We start from the raw sequence: 22,867 nt of genomic DNA on the forward strand, positions 1-22,867 counted from the left end.
CTCAAAGAATATGTTTACATTTTTTTCATCAAAACAATAAGAATCTACCAAATTATAACAATTTAGAAAGAATATAGTAAAAATAATAACAAGAATCTACTTCTTTTTCGCTTAATCGGACCTAACCCTTCCATTTTTCCTCTTGCAGTCGATGCTTTGACCTTTGAATGCCTTCTGTATTTTTTTCTAGTGTGATTACTGATCACCAATGAAAAAATTGTTATGAGAAAATAAATTGTAGTAAAACCCAACTTAATTGAACAAAAATAATAATAATAATTCCTCTATATGATCACCACCAATACCATATATTTCTAACTAATTAAAATCAAGAAAACAATTAAAAAAAAAAAAAGATCTACATTAACTTGAATGAAGAAAAAAAAAGGCTCACTAAACCCTTATAAATGTGGTGATTTTCTTGGCATCTTAAAAACCCAATCCGATGGAAAAGGTTTTTAAAAATCTCTACTTCCATGATTTTGAAATCATTAAAAATTAATGAAAACTCATGAAGATTGATCATGCATACCTACCTGGTTATCTTTAGTGTGTAAGTCGAAGACCTTGAAGTTTCTGGTTGGCAAAATGGAAAATATATTTCTTGAAGACGACACATCGACCAAAAGGGTTTAGCCGGCGTTTAGGTTATTGGAGACTTTAATTATCGGCAATTACCATTTAATTATCGGCAATTACCATTTACTTACCATAATTCTAGGAGATACTAATTCATTTAATTAATAAAATTACCATATCAAATGATTGGTCAAGATTTAGTCATACATTCACACAATAAATAAGATTTATATATGAACCTAACTCTCTCTCTCTCTCTCTTTCTCTCTCTCTCTCTCTCTCTCTCTCTCTCTCTCTATATATATATATATATATATATATATATATATATATATATATATATATATATCCCTATTCTAATAAAAAAAATAGTTTTAATTTCCTTTTGACATGTGTCATCATATTAGGCCTTCTAATTAATACACATTTTATTCTTTTTTTGTCATGTGTCACGCTATTAAACCTCTTAATTAATACATGTCACTTGTCAACCTATTAATTATCTATTTCAAATTTTAAAATTTTCACTTTAATTACAATAAATTAATAACAATGCAATAAAAATTAAAATAAAATTAAAAATTATAAGGTGATATAATTTCACATATTTATTTAAATTAATGTTTTTGATTGATTAATAATTTTGTGTTCTAACTATTAAAGTTTTAATTAATTTTGTAGCCGTGTTTTCACGAGTTATAAACTAGTATATATATATATATACTAGTTTATAACTCGTGGGCACCACGGTTACAAAATTAATTAAAGTTTCATAGTAAAAACTTAAAATTATTAATTAGTTATTTTAAATAAATTATTACTTAAGAGATATTTTTTAGTTATATAAAATTATAATCGTTGATTTAAATAAATACGTGACCTTTTAATCTGTATTAATTTAAATGTTATTCTAATGTTATTTAATTTAATGTAATTAGAATGTAAATTTTAAATTTTGAAATTTGAAATGGGTAATAAATAAATTGACATGTGGCATGACATTAATCATAGGGTCTAATAAGATTCCACATGACAAAAGGAGAATCAAACTATTCTTTTATTAGAATATATATATATATACATATATATATATATATATATATATATATATATATATATATATATATATATATATACACACACACGGTCAAGATCTTTTGTGAACTCCACAAACTTTTTCGTGTGAATTTTTTTTTTAGAAAAGAATGACTTAAGGCATTAAATCGGTCATATAGAAGTGCATTCGAAAAAAAATCTCAAAAAAATGTGCACATATGAAAGTTATTTTTAACGAACATATGCACTTCTGACGTTAATGCATATATGCACTTTTCATGTTTGAACATTTTTTTCGAGATTTTTTTTTTTTTTTTTTTTTTTTTTTTTTTTTTGCGAATGCATTTGTATGACCGACTTATTGTTTTAAGTCACTTTTTTATTTTTATTTAAAAAAAAAGTTCACACAGAAAAATTTGCATAGTATGCAGGAAAAGATCCTGACTATATATATATATATATATATATATATATATATATATATATATATATATATATATTAATTATTTTGGGCTGCTGATTCTGATTCTTCTTTTATACATCCGTCGTTGAAATCTATGGATAGTACATCGCGTTGGCCTCGATTGATCATAGTAGATCGCTAATCGACGATTAGGGTTTCTAAACATTGTATTCACGTCGAGATTGTTGTAGAGCGTGAATCGGGTGAGGGTGGAACCAACGATGATGTACCACCTTTAGATATGTACCTCGTCGTCTCAGATCCGTAGTCTGTCATCTTCTCTGATAAGCTTCAAGAAAGCCTCTAATTTTATAGGTTTCGTCTGTATACCTGTCGACAAAGTCATCTTCTTCCGGCAACATCATATTCCTCCGGCGATTTGGTCAATGCGGTTATAGAAAGGGAACTGGGATGGTGTTTGAAGACTGATGGTAGTGATATATATTTAATAAAAAATTTCGTTTAATGAATTAATATTTAATAAATAAATCAAAAAAATAAATAGAACAAAACGGTCTTTTTATATCTAGAGGGATGAAATGGGCAAGTTTTAAATAAATGAGACAGCCCGAATTAATTTTTGAAAACAATCGGCCTAATTTACCCTTAAATATAAATATATAGTGTATTTAAAATTTTAAGTATTAAACGTCTTTTTTTTAAGCGCTTTCAGCCCACACCGTCCTTCTTCCTCACAAAACTCCTTCCTCTTGCGGCGCTGCAATCTTTAGTTGGCTTTCAGCTTTCAGACGACGCATACGTTTTGCAATCTTGGTCCAGCATGTATATGTGTCCGAAGGAACGGAATGCAGTGATCGGAGAGTCCACATGTCTTAACTCGACTGGTTAGAAACACATTCCCGTCTTTCAACTTTAAGGTTTACATTCTCCGCGATGAAAAGCCCTCGAGAACCCGTTGAACTACACCCAAAATTATTTTCCGGGAAGACTCCGCTCGAGAACACCGTCATCGGAGCTCTGTAATACTTTCACACAAACTTCATAAACTACTTCACAAATAATTTCTGGTCCGAAAGGGTAATATCATGCACTTTCAGGTCGAAAAAGTCGTGTTACTTCAACACCGGCGTAATGGTAATGGATCTGAGAACATGGTGAAAAAGAAAACGACAGATGGAAATCCAGAAGAAAAGGAGGATCTACGAACTGGGTTTGATAGACGGGAATATTGAACAGATTGATCATCGATGGTACATTGCATTCTATTGAAATGAGTTTATTACACTGCCAGCTTTGAAGGAGGAAGATTAAGCGTGTTGTATTTATGTGTTGAAAGAGAATCAAATCAGCTCCCATCCCAAAAAGCATTGGAATAATTAAAATACACTGTAAAGGGCATAATAGTAAATTACTAACAAAAATATGTGGAGCGATAAAAATAAGGAGTGGATTTATCAGCTCCCAGTTATTTTAGCAATGACATTCTTGCCGTGGGGTGCAAGTGTAACGAAAATAATTATTTTAGCAACGTTGACTTTCTTGCTGTGGGGTGCAAGTGTAACGACTCCATAAATACCTGTACAAATTTAGATATGTGTTGAAGGATAAATCTGTTCAGCAAAAATTGGATTCAAATTTTTTATATGTATTTGATATTGTAAGATTTTGCGTTGTGAAGTAAATGGAAGAAGACAACGGTTTCGACCCTATGGAACAGTTAGAAGATGGAATTCACGTTGTCAATTCTTCTAATGAAATACAGAAATTAGTACTAGAAGAGGCCGACAAGAAATATCAGTTGCTGACTCTTGCTCTCTCCCGTATCAAGAAAGATATAACTCGGCGAAATGTAACCGCAGATCTTTGAACTCAGTAAAAGTTTTGTCTTTCCATCGATTTCTTAATTGTTGCAAAACAAAAACTCACATATATCCCTCTTTGCTTTTTCTACTTCTAACTTGGTTAACAGGCAGATGAATATCAAATCAACCTGAAACTAATGTGGTTTTCAGATCATGAATATTATATACGTTGGAGGACGCAGGAAATCATGGATCTTGAACGTTGCCTAGTTAAACATGAGATTCATTTACCCAAGAATGTAGGACCAAGTAGAACTGGTTTTTCACGTTTGCCTGAAAAAGATGATCCAGTTGCACCTTTCAGACCAGATCGAAAACGCAGCCAAAAAATGCTGATCAAGAAAGGGAGGGTAGACACGCATTATTTGCAACAAGTTCATGATGAACTTCTGTCTTCAAAAAAAACCCATGGAATAACACCATCTGGTGAACAAGAAGTCAACGATCTGGTATTTTTAGTTGATAAGTTCTTAAACATTACTATTGTTCTATATATACACTTTGCATCACATAATGATTTCTTCCATTCACAACTCAAAGATGGAGAGCATGGCGCAAAGGATCCAACATGGGAACAAGAATCGGGCAGATGAAATGAGAATCTATAACGAAATGAGAAAAGTCAAGGAAACAAGAGAAATTTACACTACACCAGAACCAAACAATCATAATAGAAACTCAAAGCCAGATATAGATTCGCAAAGATTCATACAATGCAGGATAAATGTAACCCTTTCTTCTTCATATATCTCACGTGTCCATCATATTGTAGTACTAATTTTATAATGTACTTAAAAATTTCTCTTGTTAGATTCTGTTAGACGAGATTGAGGAAATGAAAATGAAGATAAAGGAACGTCAATCTAGATTTATACGACTTAAAGCAGAATTGAAACTTGTAAGAAAGAGCATCAGTTGTTTGAAGAAGGAGCTTAAACATGTTAACACAAAGAGATCCAAAGCCTATAAGCATGCTTACGAGCTTGGAGTGCAATTCAGTAATACGACAGAAGAACTTGCACAAATAGGTGATGTTAATTAATTGTAACCAAAATAACCACAAAAATTAAAAAACCAATGCTAGCTTGAACTTCTAAGTTGCGTACTTGTGAGTTCTGAGTGTTTGGGTTGGGAGAAATTGTCTAAAGAGAATTAGTTACATCTTTATATTATTAAAGAAATTAGACTATTTGGTTTGGTTTTATATGTATCGTATGAAAGTCTCAAATAGAATACTCGGACATAATTTACTCCTAAATCTCAAGTAAAATGTTTGTTTAAGACAGTTTAATATTTGATAGCATCAATAAATAAATGAAAAAAGTTTTGTCTATACAGTTTACTCCTAAGCCAGTTATTCATAAATAAATGAAAAAAAAATCCTTAAGTTTGTCCAATATAAAAGTTGTCTAAACATGGATTTTTTTTAATTGTTTTTGGACAACATTAACCTTTAACTTGTTAAAAATTTACTTTAAATTTTGTTTAATACATCACATTCTCCTGATTAGCTTACTATATATGTTATGGTGATTAGACTTTTGGGTTAAAACCGCACCAAAACCGGGTTTTAGCTTTGTTAAAACCACACGGTTTTGAAGTTGATACATTTTAATTAATCAAAGTTGAAGTATCTAGTAATTGGGAAATAACACCAAATGAAGCTGTGAATGAAAGGAGTTTTGAAGCTGCTAAGGCTACCAAGGCAGCAACAACTCTGAGGCAGCTTTTGCTCAAGAACAGGATGAAAGTATGGCACACATGAAGTACATTAATTTGCCTATATGATCGAAATTAACCTCATCGACATCCTACAAAAAGGATGCCTCAAGTACATTTATTTGTGTTCTCTAGTAAAGGTAATGCAAATGTTACTAAAAAGAAGTTAAGAAAAAAGAATGTTACAACTGGATCACTTATTATTGAACTTATGGATGGATATTGTGGAACGTGGAAATGCATTTGGATATGAAATGAACGGGTGCACGGATGATATTATCGAACTTATTGAGAGTAAAGGTGTGCATGATCATAACTATTGAATATTATGTCTATTAATCTTTGTGGTGCATAGAGTGACAGGAAGAGGAAGTGGGTTAAAAAACATTTGTATGGAACATAATATAAATGTTTTGGTATTCAAGAAACAAAATGATTCAACTAGATTTATTCTATGTTAAAGTAGTTATGGGGCCGGGTAATTATCAGTTTGATGTTGCAACTTGCAAATAGTAGTGCAAGGATGTCCTCTCGTGCATTGGTCTTAGTTAATGGAAGCGCTACTTTGGGGTTTATCTTCAAATAAAAATGTTACTGATCTATTTATTTTGTAATTTGGGTATTTATTTTGTCTTTGTTCAAAGTCCAAGATATAATAGTCTGAAATATGCAAGAGTCATCCTCACGCAACTCACTCTGTATTACACAAAATGAAAAAATAAATTATACTATATCACATTATATGTCTCCGTTTTGGCACTAAAATCTGTAAAATAAAAAGTAAAATAACAGAATTTGCTTTTTGAAAGGGCAAAATTGTGAATGTGCTTGCTTTCCAGATATGAATCATTTCCATGCTTTGCGACCACGAAACTGTTTGCCAGCTGTCTTGGCCTTGAGCTTTTTCTGACGGCGTGATCTTTCGATCTTTGATCTCTTGGCAGCTAAAGGCATCGCCTTCTTGTGTTCCTTTTGCTGATTGCTTAATCCACCAGTCTACATAGGTTAAATGAGTTGCATTAATATCTTGGTCTTTTGAATGAACAATAAAATTAAAATAAAATAAAAACAGACCTTTTTCTGTTTGGTAGCAGCTCTTGATTGGTACTTTTCCCCATCTTCTCTTCCTGCTTTGATCAAAGCCTTCCTTTCCTCCTTTGTCATCTTTTTTCTTATGTTAGCCTATACACATAAATATTATATAATTGTATTATGCACATTAATCAATCAATCAGTCTTTAACTAATTAAATATTCGTTTTATGATTAAATAAATAGATTTTTCAGACTTACTTCAAGTGAATATCCATCGACTCTTTTCAAACTGAGTTGATCAGATGTTGGGACCTTAAAGACTGTTGATTTTGGATCTGAAGACTTTTTCAAAATTCCATGATTTGCCAATGCAACCTTTGCATCCTTCTTTGCCTATTTCACAACAAATTTAAAAACAAAATGTATAATTATAAGTAGCAGATTAATAAAAATATTGATGGTGTAAAAATGGTGACTTACTTTTAGCTCTTTGATTCTCTGAAAATCTTCATTTGAGAGAATACCATCTGTTGTTGGCTCTTCTGTTATTGCCTCACTCTCCAATCTAGCTCCTGCTAATCTCTTAAGAGCCCTAAGACTTTGATTGGCTCCATCAAGTTCTTCATCAAAATCTTCAAATTTCCTTTTTTGCCCTTTCCTTTTCTCAGATCCCCTTGAATCAATAGACATCCCATCCACCTCCTCCTCATCATCATCATCAGATACTTCATCCTCTTCACTTCCCATTTCTTCATCATCATCTTCTTCTTCTTCAGATTCCAAACCTCCATGAATGCTGATGTCAGCATCAATAGATTCACCATCCTCTTCAGAAGCATTGCTGACATCATCATCCTCGTCATCATCATCCAGAAGCAACTCAGCCCCAGGGACATCACTGGGAACAGTAACCTCACCAAATGCTTTTGGCTTTGCTTTTGGATCAGTAGGCCGACCACGATCCTTCTTTATCAGAAGCGAAGGACAAATCTACAGAAGAAGAAAAAGACAAGTTTACCCTTCTAACCTAAAACACAAATAAATTTGGAGAGAGAGACAGAATGATTTACAGTACCTCTCTGAACAATGAAATAAGCGAACGAGCTGCTGATGAAACTGCCTTCTCGTGAGATTTCTTATACAGCACAAGATCTTGCAGCAAATCCTCTGTCATTAACTGAAGAACAAAAAACATGAGTAAAAAGGGTAACAATAAGTTTTCTCTTTTTTTATTCTTTCAACAAGAAAAAAAAATACTCATTCCATAAAAAGTAAGAAGCTTACCAGAGGAATACGCAAACATATTTCACGCACAACATTCAACCCAACAGCAATCGACTGCAAAAGAAAATTAAATCTAAAAACTCACATCACTTACAAAAATAATATAACAAAAAAAATAGCAATAGAAAGATACCTCTGTACGTGACTTATCATGCACAAACTGATTAACTATCTGCTTGAATAATGGTTCAACTGCATCAGGTGGCACCTGGTCCAAATAACCTGATCAATTTTTTTTTGTATATAATATAATGGTAACATAAAACACATTCATTTAAATGATTCCAATGAAAAATAAAAGGTGACATTACATATTACATACCATATCATGACAGGCTTGAACAGCTGCTGCTAACAAGTTTGTCACATCCCTTTGGTGGGGCTGAAAATTTCACAACAAGAATGATACTAAAGAATATAAGTAACAATTAGAGATAAAACTTGTGAATATAAAAAACAACTAGAAAGAAGAAAAACATTACCTGAACATACTTCTGAAGAAAAGGATAAAAGTTCAATAAAATCAATCTATGAAGTCCAACAGTACGCGCAACCACTTTCACCATCATCATTTTTATCTGCAACATTATAGTTATAGGGGTGTATGAGAATACATAACATTGAACATGTTATTGGGATTTAGGAGGGAGGTTGTCAAAATGGGACACAAAGGGGTATATTAGTAATTACCTCAAAGCGTTCACTACAAGTTTGAAGTCGTGAGAACAGCTTCTCAGCAAACCCCTGTGCGTCTGTTAAAGCATTGAGTGGTGAATAGTAGTTTAAGTTATCATTCCTTTCAGATGAGATACGTTGTTTCTTTTTCATGCTACGAATCACACGCTGCAACTTTGCTTTCTTTTTCTTTTTGCTGGATGTTGTCCCTGTATTGTTGGCCTATTTTGATGAACATATATATAAGAACACTGAATAAGGAACCAATTATCTTAAAAAGAAAGTAAAAACTGAGCAACTAACCTTGTAAATAGCTTCTTTACTAACGACAACATGATGTTGTTGGATTGCTTCTTCTTCATCACTTGACTCGTCACTGTCATTGTCTTGCTCAATTTTTTCATAATCAAGAAGAAATGACAGAGCTGCAATCATAATCCTGGTGGAAGAACAAAAAAATCATGTGAGTAGATTATAATTGTTACATGAAAAAGGACATGTAACATAAGAATATTTTGATTTGATGAACCTTGATGATGGGTGAAAACATGCCCGACATATAGCATTGGCTGTTCTATCATCAAACCAGACCTTCCTCCTATGAAGATCACATATTGTGACAAGTGACCTCATTGCTTTCTTTTCATCCTCTTCCTGAAGCAACATAAAAAGGATATTATATATAGTTGGATACTGAATAAGTTTGGCAAAGAGATTTAAAAAGCCAAAGAAATGTGTGTATACCTGTAGCATTGAGAATAAAATACTTTGAAGAGCTCTGTTTTCCGTTTCGTTCTTGTGTTTCTGATTCATACGCTTGATACTATGAATGATATGAGAGAATGCCAATTCTTTTAAAGGCTTATCAGTCAAAACCTGAAGCTCCATGAACAATGCAAGAGTCTCCTTGATGGCAACAATCTGTGAATACAAATGATCCAAGTCATAAACATATCTACCAAAGCCTCTTGTAATATGATCAGTTCCACCCAGACAGACAAAACCAATCTCTGCTATGAAGTCTATCCTATTGCTTTTAAGATTTAATCTCGACCTTAATACTGTTACAACTTCAGCACACTATATTTGGTTTGAAATTTAACATACTTTATCAGTTATTTATCAAGCATTTGGTAGAACTCGTTTCAAATCAAATTTTAAGTTGCAAATTCGTCGATTCTCGATTAACGGTACAGTTCTTCTATCATCAAACAGAAAATAACTGAACTGAGCGTGCTGTGTGTGTACATATAGTCAAATATTGATCCAATTTAGATGATACCTTGCGATTTAGAAGAAGTATCAGAGCTTGTGTAACAGTGACACGAAGCGAGGACGGAAGCACGCGAGCGGATGACCGAAGGAATTCCACGAGCTCTTTCGGATAGTTTAGGAGCTGGTTAGGGTAAAAAGGCGTAACGTGAGCCAAGAACATGGCCCTGTCACCGAGGTCTTTGGCAACGGTAGGGTCGCTTCCAACGCCGCCACTGACGACGGAGGTGAAATTTAGTGCCGCCTGTTGTTGAAAAAGTTCTACAGACGACTTGAATTGGCTGTAAATCAAGTTTAGTTCGGTCTCGTAGCCTTCAGGGTCGCATTTCATTTTAGATTGAAGCGTAGGCAGGCTGAGCTTTTCCGACGTTCGGCCTGACGCCGACAACGCGTCCGCCGTGATTTCAGTCGCCGGCATCCTTTATTTGATAAGCTACACGATTTCACCTTCCTTGTGTTCGGAGCAATGGACAGAAACCCTAAACCCTACCGAGTATGAAGGTGTTGATGAGGTTGTATATCAGGTAACTAGGTTATAATATTTTTTTTAGGGGTTTAGGTCATAAAAACTTTTTTTTTTGTTTTATGTGTATTTGGTGATTTAATTCTTTTAAACTTCTAAAAAGTCATAGAATTTTTTGTTTTATGTGTTAGATTAAATATCTAAGTTTATAGTTATAATTTGTATGTACTTGACCCGATAGTAGCATAGTCTTTTTGGATTGTCTTCACCAAAGCAACTTGACTGGATGAATAATAAAGAAAGAGAATAAATGTGATTTATTAATATATTATGAGAATAAAATATTAAAAGAGAAATCATATTATTTAATTAATATTGGTCAAGAATTAATTTTGTGGTCAAAATAGGTTAATTGAATTAATGGGGCTAATATTGTAATTATAAGATAATTGCAAAGTGGGTTGAGGACCTCGTGGACAAGAGGTGGACGAAATCTTATGGAAACCAAGGCTAGATGTTTTGGAAGATTCATGTGGGTTAGGGAGGAGCATATGGACCGAGGAACTGGCCGGAACCGGTACCGGAACCGGAACCCGATGGAACCGGTCGGGCCGGGACCGGGACGTTATTTTTGTGGATTTTTGGAACCGGGAACCGGAACCGATATAACCGGAACCGGTAGAACCGGCAAAAACCGGAACCGTATTATGCTATTTTTCAAAGACCGATTCCAACATTTGAAGACACGACAAGAACCGGTAGAACCGTCGGGCCGGTTCGGTTCTTTATTTTGGCCGAAGCCGGTTCCCGGGTCGGGTCCGGTTCCGGCCGGTTCGGTCCTTTTGCTCATCCCTAATGTGGGTTGCTTAGGGCTTAAGCAATCAGATTAGGTATTTGACTGAAACCCTAATTCTTCACCTATATAAAGGACCACTTGGGCACCTTAAATCGGCGACGTGAAACCCTAGAAGGATCACCAGCCGATTTTGAGCCTCCTCATCTCTCTCTAACATTCTTCAATTGTTTTTGGTGTTTGTGATCGATTAGAGGTATTACATTTGTGATACTAAGCTCTTAAAGGCAAGGATCTTCAAGCTACAATTGAAAGGTAACATTCTTACTTGTTTCATTATCTTAATTTCGATTTATATATGATATATTAAGGTTTATAAGCTTTGGATGATTATTTCATGTACAATTAGAAAAACCTAGATCCAGAGCTTTAGGGTTTGCATGTACACCATAAGATTGATGTTTTGCTCAAAACTCATCAGTGGTATCAAAGTCTAGGTCGTTTTCCTATTGTATTTGATGCATAGCTAAATTGTTCAAAGCTGAAAAAGTCGAAAAATATGCTTCTGCCTGATGAACTCGACGAGTCCAGTCTATGACTCGGCTAGTCGGCTCGTCTGTTAGCAGTTTTTCAGGATTTTGACTAAAATTGGGTTGGGATAATTATCGTACACGTTTTTAAACTGATAAAATTCGATTTTTTCAATATGGTATTTATTATCCTCGTCCAATTAGAGATACTTGTTAAATAATAAGATAATTATTTGTTTATATGATAAAATAAATTATTTGTATTATTTAATATGAATTATCTTGCCATAAATTGAATTAGGTCAACTTTAGATAATCACAAATTATTTGATTAATTAAATTATTTGAAATTTGATCTTTGAAAATTTTCAAAACTTCACTCAAGTTTTGGAATTTAAAATTTTGATTAATAGTTTAAAATTCAATCCATATACTACTATAATATTATAAGATTAATATATATATATATATATATATATATATATGTGTGTGTGTGTGTGTGTATAAGATGAGCTAGTCTTACCGTTAGTAATTCTCATTCACGAAGTTGGTCTATAGGGGGTGTTTAACGAAGCGGTCTGTAAAATGATCATCATTGGGTATCCACTCTTACCCACCGCACTCTTGACTAGTGGAGGTCGTAAGCTGAACGGGTAGGATAGGACATTAATTCATCACTAATAAGTATAATGAATATTATAAAGTAACTAAATGTTTTTATAAATTCCTAATCTTAGTTACTTTAGGAAAATATGAAAATGATGTTAATCCATGAAATTGCACTTTGCACCTAGTCAAGTCATTAGTGGAGTGTGTGTGGTTAACCGGCACACTAACTTGGACTACACAAGGGTGGCAAAGGGTAGCTTGAGAATTACCATAGATAAATGGAGCATGTGTGGTTAACCGGCACATTAATTAGGTGGTAAATGACTGTAACGACCCTAATTTTTCAAAGAAAAATTTCATTTGTAATTAACCAATCACATTTCCAGAAAATCCAGAATTTCCAAAACAATTGTTTCAAATCTATATTCATTACAACTTTATTTTCAAATATCAGAGTGTCCTATAAAGTCATGGAGAGAGAGAGTGCATGCCGCGCCATCAAGCTTTGCCCTTGTCTTTGGACTCAGATGAACCTAAAACAAATCCACAAACTATAAGTGAATGCTTAGTGAGTCCCCCAGAGCATATCCCACACACCAACCACATAACACGTATCAAATTAGCCATACACTACATATATCACATAAGTCATGCATTTGACAATTAAGGAAGCCCTGGAAACCCTCCCGGGTCTTATACCAGATGCCACGGGAACCCCCACGTGGTCTTTGTCTGCCATAGGAACCCCCATATGGTCTTCCTGCCTTGGGAACCCCCATAAGGTCTTCCTGCCTTGGGAACCCCCACAAGGTCTTCCTACCAAACAAACATAATGCAAACTATACAAGCGAATATTTTAAGATGCCATGGAAACCCTCCAAGATCCTATACCAAAAGCCACGGGAACCGCCACACAGCCTTCCATGCAAATAACATACTATCATATCGCACATTCAATCAATAACCGTATCTTATAAAATGGGTCGGCCTTGGTGCCTTAGACCCATTGATATGGTGAGCAGACTCACCTCTCACAGGCTGAACCGACAAACTATAATCAGATATATCCCACGCTACTCCTCCCAACTGCCTATAATTAATGCGTAAATGACTCAGGATAATCCCATAAATGCCCCTAGGGTCAACCCTGGTCAAATTCAAGGTCTATAGTCAAGGTCAACAATCCATATTGACCTTGACTCGACGAGTACAATCAATCACTCGTCGGGTCCACTGCTTCACTCACCGACTCGCCGAGTCACCCGAGGGACTCCTCAAGGTCCTTGATGTTCACGACCGTAAACCACCAACCGTACACCCCTGACCGTGAACCCTTGGGCGTAAACCCTTGGTCGTGAACCCTCTCGACTCGCCGAGTCACCAGAGGGACTCGACGTGTTCTCACGTAATCGGGTCTTTCCAGTGGGATTTAAGGTTTCAAACTTCAGATCCATACTCTCCTAGTGAAGATATCACATAAAGTTGCAAACTTTACGTGCATGCATAGCCTCACATGGCCATAACACCAAAACTAACATTCAAACAAGGTTCTTATGCATGGAGAGGGAATGAGCTCAATAAAAGATGCAACTTTATGATATTTGGGGACTAAGAAGGTCCAGATCTGGAACCATATCCTTGTGATAGGTCCAGATCTAAGCTTGCTTCCATTTCCTCAAAGTTGGTCACAACTCTCAAATAGAACTTATGCATAAGGTATCAGATTCATACCTCAAATCAGTGTCCAAGACGAACTAGATGCTAGATCTAGTGTTTTCCCCTTGATGCTTCTTCTTCAAGCTTGGAATCCTCCCCAAAATCTCAAGGATAAGCTCCTAATTGATCTTACTTCACTCACAAGAGGGTGTTCGGCCGTAAACTTTCTTTTATGGTGCTAAGGGAGGCTACTGGGAGGGGGGATAATGACATTTATAAAGGGGGCAATCCCAAAATTTAGGGTTTTCTTTAAACAGCTCGGACTCGCCGAGTCGACCTTCGACTCGCCGAGTCGGTCTTGTTCTGCGTTTCCTGATCTCACGACCCTACTCAACAAGTTGACCTCCTAACTCAACGAGTCCATGCATAAATCCTTCCCAATTCAAACCAGGTGTTACAAGTCTCCCCCACTTGAACTAGACTTCGTCCTCGAAGTCTGCTGACTCAAACAAATCGGGGTAATGATCTCGCATCTCCTTTTCCGATTCCCAAGTCCATTCGGAGCCCTTCTGATGTTGCCATTGCACTTTCACCAGTCTCACTTCCTTATTCCAAAGAGCCTTCGCCTTCCTATCCAAGATAGCAACGGGCTTCTTAATGATGTTTAAGCTCTCGTCCACCTGGATATCACCCAACGAGACAACCGCAGTCTCGTCTGTGACACACTTCCGAAGTTGCGACACATGGAACGTGTTGTGAATCTGGATAAGCTCCTCTGGCAGATCCAAGCGATATGCCACTTTGCCCACCCGGGTCGTGATCCTGAACGAGCCTATATACCGAGGCCCCAACTTGCCCCTCTTTCGAAACCTGATGATCCCTTTCCAGGGCGACACCTTCAGCAACACAAAATCCCCCACCTGAAACTCTAGATTTGATCGTCGTCGGTCGGCATAGATTTTCTGACGGCTCTGAGCGACCCGCAACTGGTCGCGCACCTGCTAAATCAACCTCGTAGTCTTGAGCACTACTTCAGTGCTTCCCATGACCCGGTGTTTGTGACAACCCGAAATTTTTTTGCTTTAAAATCTCAGTCAGTCAACTCAACTGAATGACATACTCATTACTAATGAGTTCCAGCCTTGTTAAAGGTCATTCTAAGGAGTTTTAGCCTAGTACACTTAAGGAATGAGTGTTAGGAAGTACCTGCTAGAGACACTGTGCAACGAATCCAGCCTTAACCTCATCAAAAAGAGTTCACGACCACAACACTTGAGTTTATGGCCGTAAACTCAAGGTGGACCGTAAACTCCTCCATATAGTCTCATATCCTTCATTTTCTTTCATTATTTCATTTCCACCTCAAGAACACTTCCATTCTATCTCAAGTATCATCGAGTTTTCATCCTAGATTTTCCAAAAAGTAAGTGATTCTTCCTTTGATTTGTTGATACATCTCTTAATCTAGTATTATCTCATGATTTCATCCATGAAATCATTCCATTTTGTTAGATCACCAAGAACACACACTTGTTCTTGGTGGCCGAAAACTCCTCAAAGGCACTCCAAAGTGTGAGTATTCCATCCATCATCTAGTAGTGCATATTAAACACTAGATCATAGCCTTAAACTTCATCAAAGAGAGTTTACGGCCATGAGTTTACACCCTGGCCGTAAACCCTTGAAATTGTGGTATTTTAAGCCTTAAACACTTTTAGACCCTTGCCAACCCTTAGAACACTTGAACCTTTGAAACTCCTTGCCTTTAAGACCCAAAATAAGTCCATTTGGTGAGTTTACAACCATAGGGTTTATGGTGTGTCCGTAAACACGTCAACACCCTCCAAAACATTGGTTTTGCTCATCCTTGTGAAGAGCAATGGTCCCTCAAGTTTCCCTAGCATTCAAACACCCTATTATGCACATTACCATGAGTTTACGGCCATGAGTTTACACCCTGGCCGTAAACACCTTTTCTTGGCCGTGAACACCCCTTAGATGAATCACATGTGATTCCAACACTTGGTCAAAGTGTTTCCTAGTCCCGTGAGGTGTTTCCTTGCATTTGGTTGCTTCTAAACCCTATATTTATGTCAATATATGCCATTATATGTCATTTAGGATTTATTAAGTCTCGGGACTTCATTCGTGGAGCTTCTCATCCTTACGCACATATTCGTTTGAATCACCCACATCGTGTGAGTTCATACCCCGTAATGAATCTTTTAACTGTTTTAAACGCTTTTAGGGGGAATACAAGTTGAACACAATGATAATTGTGTAAATGTTTGTTATAAACATCTTTCAAAAGATTGCTTATGTCTTTTATAAGTGATCAAAACATTTCAAAAACTCTTTTAAAGTTACGTTACTTTATATTTTAATAAAACTCCATTTTTAAAGTACAAGCATAACTTAGTAGTAAAATGAGTCTTTTCAATAACAGTTCAATTACAATACTAGTAAACTATAAGGGGTATAGTTTAGGGGTTCAGTTCATACTACAACAAGAGAAGATACTAAGATACTATAACGAGAGAAGATATTAAGATACTATAACAGAACGAACTTACTAAGATGCTATAACATGGAACAACTACAAAATCTAATTATAACAATGAATCACTAACTCGTTGTTCTAAACAAAAGGTGATAGTTAAATTGGGTATACATGATCACATAACTTTAATGTGGATTACACGGACTAGCAACTGGTTTGCTGAAGTCGCGTTTGGTTCCCAGAATCTCTTAACAGGGAGAGCGTATAGTATGGGTACTAGCCTTCACATTATGACCTTACTAAAACATACATGTTTTAAGGCAATCAGTATGTCAGGATGTCAATTCAAAAGATAACTGAGTACTTACATTTTCCCATTACTTTCATATTGTGACAGTTCCACTTGAAAGTTAATGCAAACTATTTTCGAGTTAAGATAGTTATAAACTAGGGAAAACTTACATTTTACAAACGACAAACAGAACAGTCGGGTCTAGTACATTCAGTAGAAAGGGACCTATAATGCTAACCTTATGATTCCTTAATGTATACATCAAGGGATATATATATTAATAGGATCCGATAGGTAATAGGATGTGTGCTTTCCGCTTCATTTCCTGTTCCTTGTTTGGTTGTGGGCTTAGAGCGGATCCACCCAACCTATTATCCATTCGATCTTAGTTATATATATGTTCCATATACATTAAGTCATCATAAGGGGTACCAGGTATGGGTCAGGTCATAGGACACTAATTCAATGCACAATTTTCTAGTATAAAAAATACTTTTCAAATAGAACTTTTGATATACAAAACTAGAAACTTACTAGTAAAGGGTTTAATCCATTTTATTAAACCAGTTTAACTTAAAGGACCTTAAGTGATTATAGAAGGAACCACTGTGGTTACTATTTTATTATAAGAAATAAGGGTTTTCTTAAAGAATCTTTTCATCAAATATAAAGGAACTAATACAGTTAACTCTGTGAGCACCAAACGAATACACCAGGGTTATATACAACAAGGATCTAACAACCAATGGGATGTGTGTCATCCACCTCATTCCCTATTACTTGTTTGGTTTTGGGCTTAGGGAAGATACACATAATCGATTGTTAGTTTACTCTGAGCTTTATATAACTTGTATCCATTTAGTACTCATAGAAAGGATTGTAGAGTCATTTTTACTTATCTTTCATCAAAGCAGGAAATATAGGATTTTTCTTGAGGAACATGCGAACTTTTCTAAACAAAACTTACAACTTACTAAACTTTCTCACAACTTACTTACATCACTAAAATCTTATGAACTCACCAACTTAATTGCTGATCAACTCTTTCAAAATAACTTGTATTCTCAGGAAACTAGTAGACAGGTACTCGCACTGGGAATTCAGGAGATGGAGCAGTATAGCTTCAAGTCTTGTTTTGTTATTTGCTTATGTATTTTATGTTTTGTGAACACATACTTTGTAAACACTTTCTTTTTAGTGAAATGGTTTTTTATTACTATGATGCATGTCTTGTGATACTAAACATGACGTCCTCCACCCCCGAACGTTTCCGCCGTTCCGGTTTTGGGGTGTGACAGATTGGTATCAGAGCATTGTTTATAGTGAACTAAGTATATCAACCGATAAAAGATATACAACTATAAATACAATGGGGCTTAAGTGCTCTGGATAATTATATATTTTAAGAGTATAACGATAAGTTATAAAAATATACCTACTTGCTTATACATGTACATACTAGAACAAGTATCACAAGAATAACATAACAGAAGCATTTAAAGGTTGAACACCGTGGTCAAACATGGGCAGTTATGTAATTGTATCTGGGATCAATATAGCCTGATCAACTATATTCATTTGAGATGCGATCGACATGTGCTTGGGAGTGATGTGGTGTTGCAATGGTGTTAAAACTTACCTAACCGTATAGAAGAGATTTCTAGATCAGAACATGAAAGATAGAATACTATAGGAGTATGATATTATAACACAATAACAAGTTTGAAACATACTAAGTACATTACATTTAAAATACTATAGGAGTATTTTAGGCACTATATAAATAACTTATGTGATAACTTAAAAGACCCTTACGGATAGGTCTATAATATTGCAATGTATACTCCCAAGGTTTTATATAATTGAGATTTATAGACTTAAAATTTGTGATCTACGCTTCACTATCTGTTCCTTGTTTGGTTGTGGTTTTAGAGTAGGATCACTTATTCGAAGGCCTATTTAATCTTAAATTATATACAACTTGTATATGTTGTACAAATTATAGGAGGACTCTGTAAGGATCACCCCATAAAGTTACCCTAAATCTCATAGATTCTTTAGTCACATCCATGCTCGCATGACAAACCCAGATAGATGTAACCACTTCCTCATAGCGGTCAACAAAAGAGTCAACGAGGAACAAGGGCAAGTTCATGAGAATTTTTCAAAGAACGATAAGCCGAAGTAACCAGAACGTCATATGCGTCACACCAATAAATAATAATCTTGGTTAACTTAATGAGTTAGTGGAAACACTGCTCACATTATGTGTTAGGATTATTTTCTTACATGCAGCTGGTAACAGTTATTCAGGTAACAAATATTCATTCGAGGATAGCCATTCCAAATTCATAAAGTTTATTAGGTATAGACTCTTTTATGAATTGTCTCTAGAACCCTATGGAAGTCAGTACCACATACACTCAGAACTAGGATAACCTTGTCTTTCATCTTTCGGCATTTCTCCACTGCTATCGACTTATCCCATCTCATCTTTGTATTCTTTTAGCAAAGATTCCTCCTCGCAGATCAAACAAACGCACTACTCCTATAACTCCAACCTCAACGCCTCAATTCGACTTTGCTTCTTTCCAAGCAGCAATATCCTCCGCAGTGGCAATTGCTCTAGCTCACTTCGGTGAAAGTGGTACTTTCGGATCTGGTAGCGGTACCCACTTAGCCAACCCCGAAGCTACTCACGGACACCCAAGAGAGTGTTCTAAGGACTTCATGAATTGAAAACCCAATTCCTTTAATGGAATTGGTGGAGTCATCGCTCTGATGCGATGGACCGAGAAAACAGATTCGGTCTTCGAAATCTGTTCATGCCCAGAAGGGAGAAAAGTCAAGTTTGCTGGCTGCACCTTCTCCGACGCAACCCTAACATGGTGGAACAACCATGTTAAGTCACTGACCCTATCAGTGGCTAACTCAATGGGTTGGGAGAACCTAAAAGAGATGATGTTGGAAGAATACTTCCCAAGGGGCGAAGTTTAGAAACTGGAACAAGAACTATGGGAGCTCACGATGGTCGGCTCAGACATAGTGGCCTACACTGATAGGTTTAGCGACCTGGCGGCACTATGCCCCGGGATGGTTACCCCAGAGAACAAAAAGATAGAAAGATACATCTGGGGTCTAACTGCCCCGATCCAAGGAGATGTACTATCTTCTAACTCAGCCACATCTGATAGCGCCAAGTGCCTGGCTCAACGACTCGTCGACCATAGAGTCCGCCATGGCGTAGAAGTCCCAGTTCCCGAGCCATCAAAGGGAGAGGACTATAAACAGAAGTCAGGGAATAAGAGGAAGAAGAAGCGAACAACACAGGAACCCCCGAAAAAGCAACAAGCGAGTACTATGTACGCCGCTACAACGCCTGCTGCTCCAGCACCTGCCAGTCGATATGCTGGAACCCTCCCGAAGTGTGGAAAGTGCAACTATCACCACACCGGAGTATGCCGGGAAATGCAGTGTCTGAACTGCCACAGAAAGGGACACACAGTCCGTTTCTGCAGGGCACCGGCTCATCCGATCTCCCAAGTCGCTGGAGTTGAAGAAAACCAAGCCTGTTATGGTTGTGGTGAGACTAGACACTAGCAGAGGGACTTCTCGATAACAAAGAACTCAGGCGTGGATGGATGCATTCTGATGATCACCGCAGGAGAATCAACCCTGGAGTCGCCTTCGAGCAGCGGTACGTTTTCAAAATAGTAATTACTTTAAAAATTAATTTTTATATATATAAGATTAAAACTTGGGGGAAAACACTTAAAAGTAATTATAATAACTCGCTTATTGAAACAAGTCAGAGGATTCAAGAGAACTAAAAGATCCGTTCAGAGAAGCTATGATGGCTCAACATATACATCAGGGTTGTGCATAGCTAGGATGTTGCAGACTTAGAGTGAGTGATTCCGCCTTAATACTTGTTCCTTATTTGGTTATGGATTTGAGGCAGAGTTACTCAGTCGACGGTCCTATCCATCTTGAATATTCATAACTTGTATATGACAGGCGATCGTAGTGGTACCAAAAGAGGGTCGTAGTATAAAGTATCGACACTAGTTATCAAAACACTTTCATAGTATGTACTCACTCATCGCGGTACGATACGTAGAAGTGTTGACATCAAAGGAAAAAATAAAGCACTATAACAGTTACAAGGAGTACATTGTCGAACACACTAGTAGTACATTGTCGAACACACTAGGAGTACATCATCGTATAACAGACGTTTCTTTCAAATCGGCCAAAAACTTTGTTTAGTAAAGAGTCCGTTACTATCTTTCGTCATGATTTGGCATGGTCATCACCATACTAAGTTCATATATTTCTATCGCATCGACCGTTAAGTTCACAAAACCTTCGTCATTCGTATTGACAGTCTGACCTAAACCTTAGTTTTGTCTTTCGTATTTTAAACCCCGAAGTACTTGTACAAAGGGTACTTTGTCCTCCGAAGCCTTGCTGCCGTATGTTCCACAAACCGTCATGAAGTACCACTCGCCTAGCAGACCAAGTTCAAGAACAGAGGTTAAGGACGAATACAACCACTACCTCACACACGTACATATCCACCAACTTCTCTGCGGATATACTTTTAGATATCAGAATGAAATGGGCACTCTTCGTCAGTGTATCCACAATCACCCATATGGCATCCACACCCCTCGCCGTCCTTGGCAACTTCATAATGAAGTCTATTGTGATCTCCTCCCACTTCCACATGGGAATGGGTAGTGGCTGGACCTTACCATGAGGCCGCTGATGCTCGGCCTTGACCTTCCTGCAGGTCAAGCACCGCTTTACAAACCAAGCAATTTCCCGCTTCATGCATGGCCACCAATAATTCAGCCTCAAGTCCCTATACATTTTCATAGCTCTTGGATGTATAGAGAACTTGGACTTATGTGCTTCCTCTAATATCTTCTGTCTCACTCCCCCAGTCACTGGTACCCACACCCGGCCACACTGCGTCAAGAGGCCACGACTATCCTTAACAAATAGAGTATATTGCCCACGAATCCTCTTTATCTTCCAATTCTCTTTCTTCACTCCCTCAACAGAGCCTCTTTGATCATCTCCAACAATGGAGAGATCACCGTCATCCTCAAACACACACTCCCGGTCGGGGATCCTTCCGTATTACGGCTCAAAGCGTTGGCCACTACATTGGCCTTTCCAGGGTGGTATAGAATCTCGCAATCATAGTCTTTTAGCACGTCCAACCACCCTCTTTGTCGCATGTTGAGGTTCTGTTGGTCCATCAAATACTCCAGACTCTTATGGTCGGTGTAAATGTTACACCGCACTCCATACAAGTAATGCCTCCAAATCTAGAGGGCAAACACCACTGCCCCCAATTCCAGATCGTGAGTAGCGTAATTTGCCTCATACGTCTTCAACTATCGCGATGCATATGCTATCACGTGTCCTCTCTGCATCAGTACCGTACCTAACCCTAAAATCGATGCGTCACAGTACACCACCAAATCACCTAATCCCTCTGGTAGAACAAGGATCGGAGCCTCACACAATCTCCGCCTCAAGGTCTCGAAGGCCAACTGTTCATCCGTACTCCACCGAAACGTCACATTCTTCTTAGTCAGATGGGTCAATGACATCGCAATCTTGGAGAAATCCTGGATAAATCTTTGGTAATAACCCGCTAAACCTAGGAAGCTACGAATCTCTGATGTATTCTTCGATACTTCCCATTGCATCACACCCTCAACCTTGGTTGGGTCAACCGAAATACCCTCCTGGTTGATGATATGCCCCAAGAATTGTACCTATCTCAGCCAGAAGTCACACTTGGAGAACTTCGCATACAACTTATCCGCCCTTAGGGTTTCCAACACCTCCCTAAGTGTTGTTCGTGTTGTTCCCTAGTCTTAGAATATACCAGGATATCATTAATGAAAATGATCACCGACCGATCCAACATCGGTCTACACACCCTAAGATCCATGAACGTTGTTGGGGTATTGGTGAGTCCAAACGACATCACTACAAACTCATAATGCCCATACCGAGTCCTGAAAGTCGCCTTTGGTATATCCTCATCCCAAATCCTCATCTGGTGGTATCCCAACCGAAGATCAATCTTGGAAAAC

The 22,867-nt window shown here is 37.0% G+C and overlaps 2 protein-coding genes across 2 annotated transcripts; one reads left to right on the forward strand and one right to left on the reverse strand.

The window, feature by feature from the left end:
- Positions 1-3,668: 3,668 nt before the first annotated feature.
- Positions 3,669-5,254, forward strand: LOC145066008 (uncharacterized). The gene is made up of 4 exons (XM_079013149.1): positions 3,669-3,908; positions 4,029-4,370; positions 4,462-4,647; positions 4,733-5,254. Exons 1-4 carry the CDS (start codon positions 3,741-3,743, stop codon positions 4,961-4,963), a joined length of 927 nt encoding a protein of 308 aa, XP_078869275.1. The 5' UTR covers positions 3,669-3,740; the 3' UTR covers positions 4,964-5,254.
- A 1,068-nt stretch (positions 5,255-6,322) lies between these two features.
- LOC145066007 (uncharacterized) lies at positions 6,323-10,419 on the reverse strand. Its single transcript, XM_079013148.1, has 14 exons — positions 9,916-10,419; positions 9,378-9,554; positions 9,163-9,287; positions 8,937-9,072; positions 8,649-8,855; positions 8,441-8,536; positions 8,281-8,340; positions 8,092-8,166; positions 7,959-8,012; positions 7,750-7,851; positions 7,155-7,664; positions 6,933-7,067; positions 6,715-6,822; positions 6,323-6,636 (listed from the first exon to the last, which is right to left on the reverse strand). The coding sequence occupies exons 1-14, from the start codon at positions 10,321-10,323 to the stop codon at positions 6,487-6,489; spliced, it is 2,343 nt and encodes a 780-aa protein (XP_078869274.1). The 5' UTR covers positions 10,324-10,419; the 3' UTR covers positions 6,323-6,486.
- Between the last annotated feature and the right edge of the window lie 12,448 nt (positions 10,420-22,867).

This window comes from Lactuca serriola, chromosome 8 (assembly GCF_051521515.1).
Source record: "Lactuca serriola cultivar US96UC23 chromosome 8, Lser_US96UC23_V15, whole genome shotgun sequence".
Classification (NCBI taxonomy): domain Eukaryota; kingdom Viridiplantae; phylum Streptophyta; class Magnoliopsida; order Asterales; family Asteraceae; genus Lactuca; species Lactuca serriola.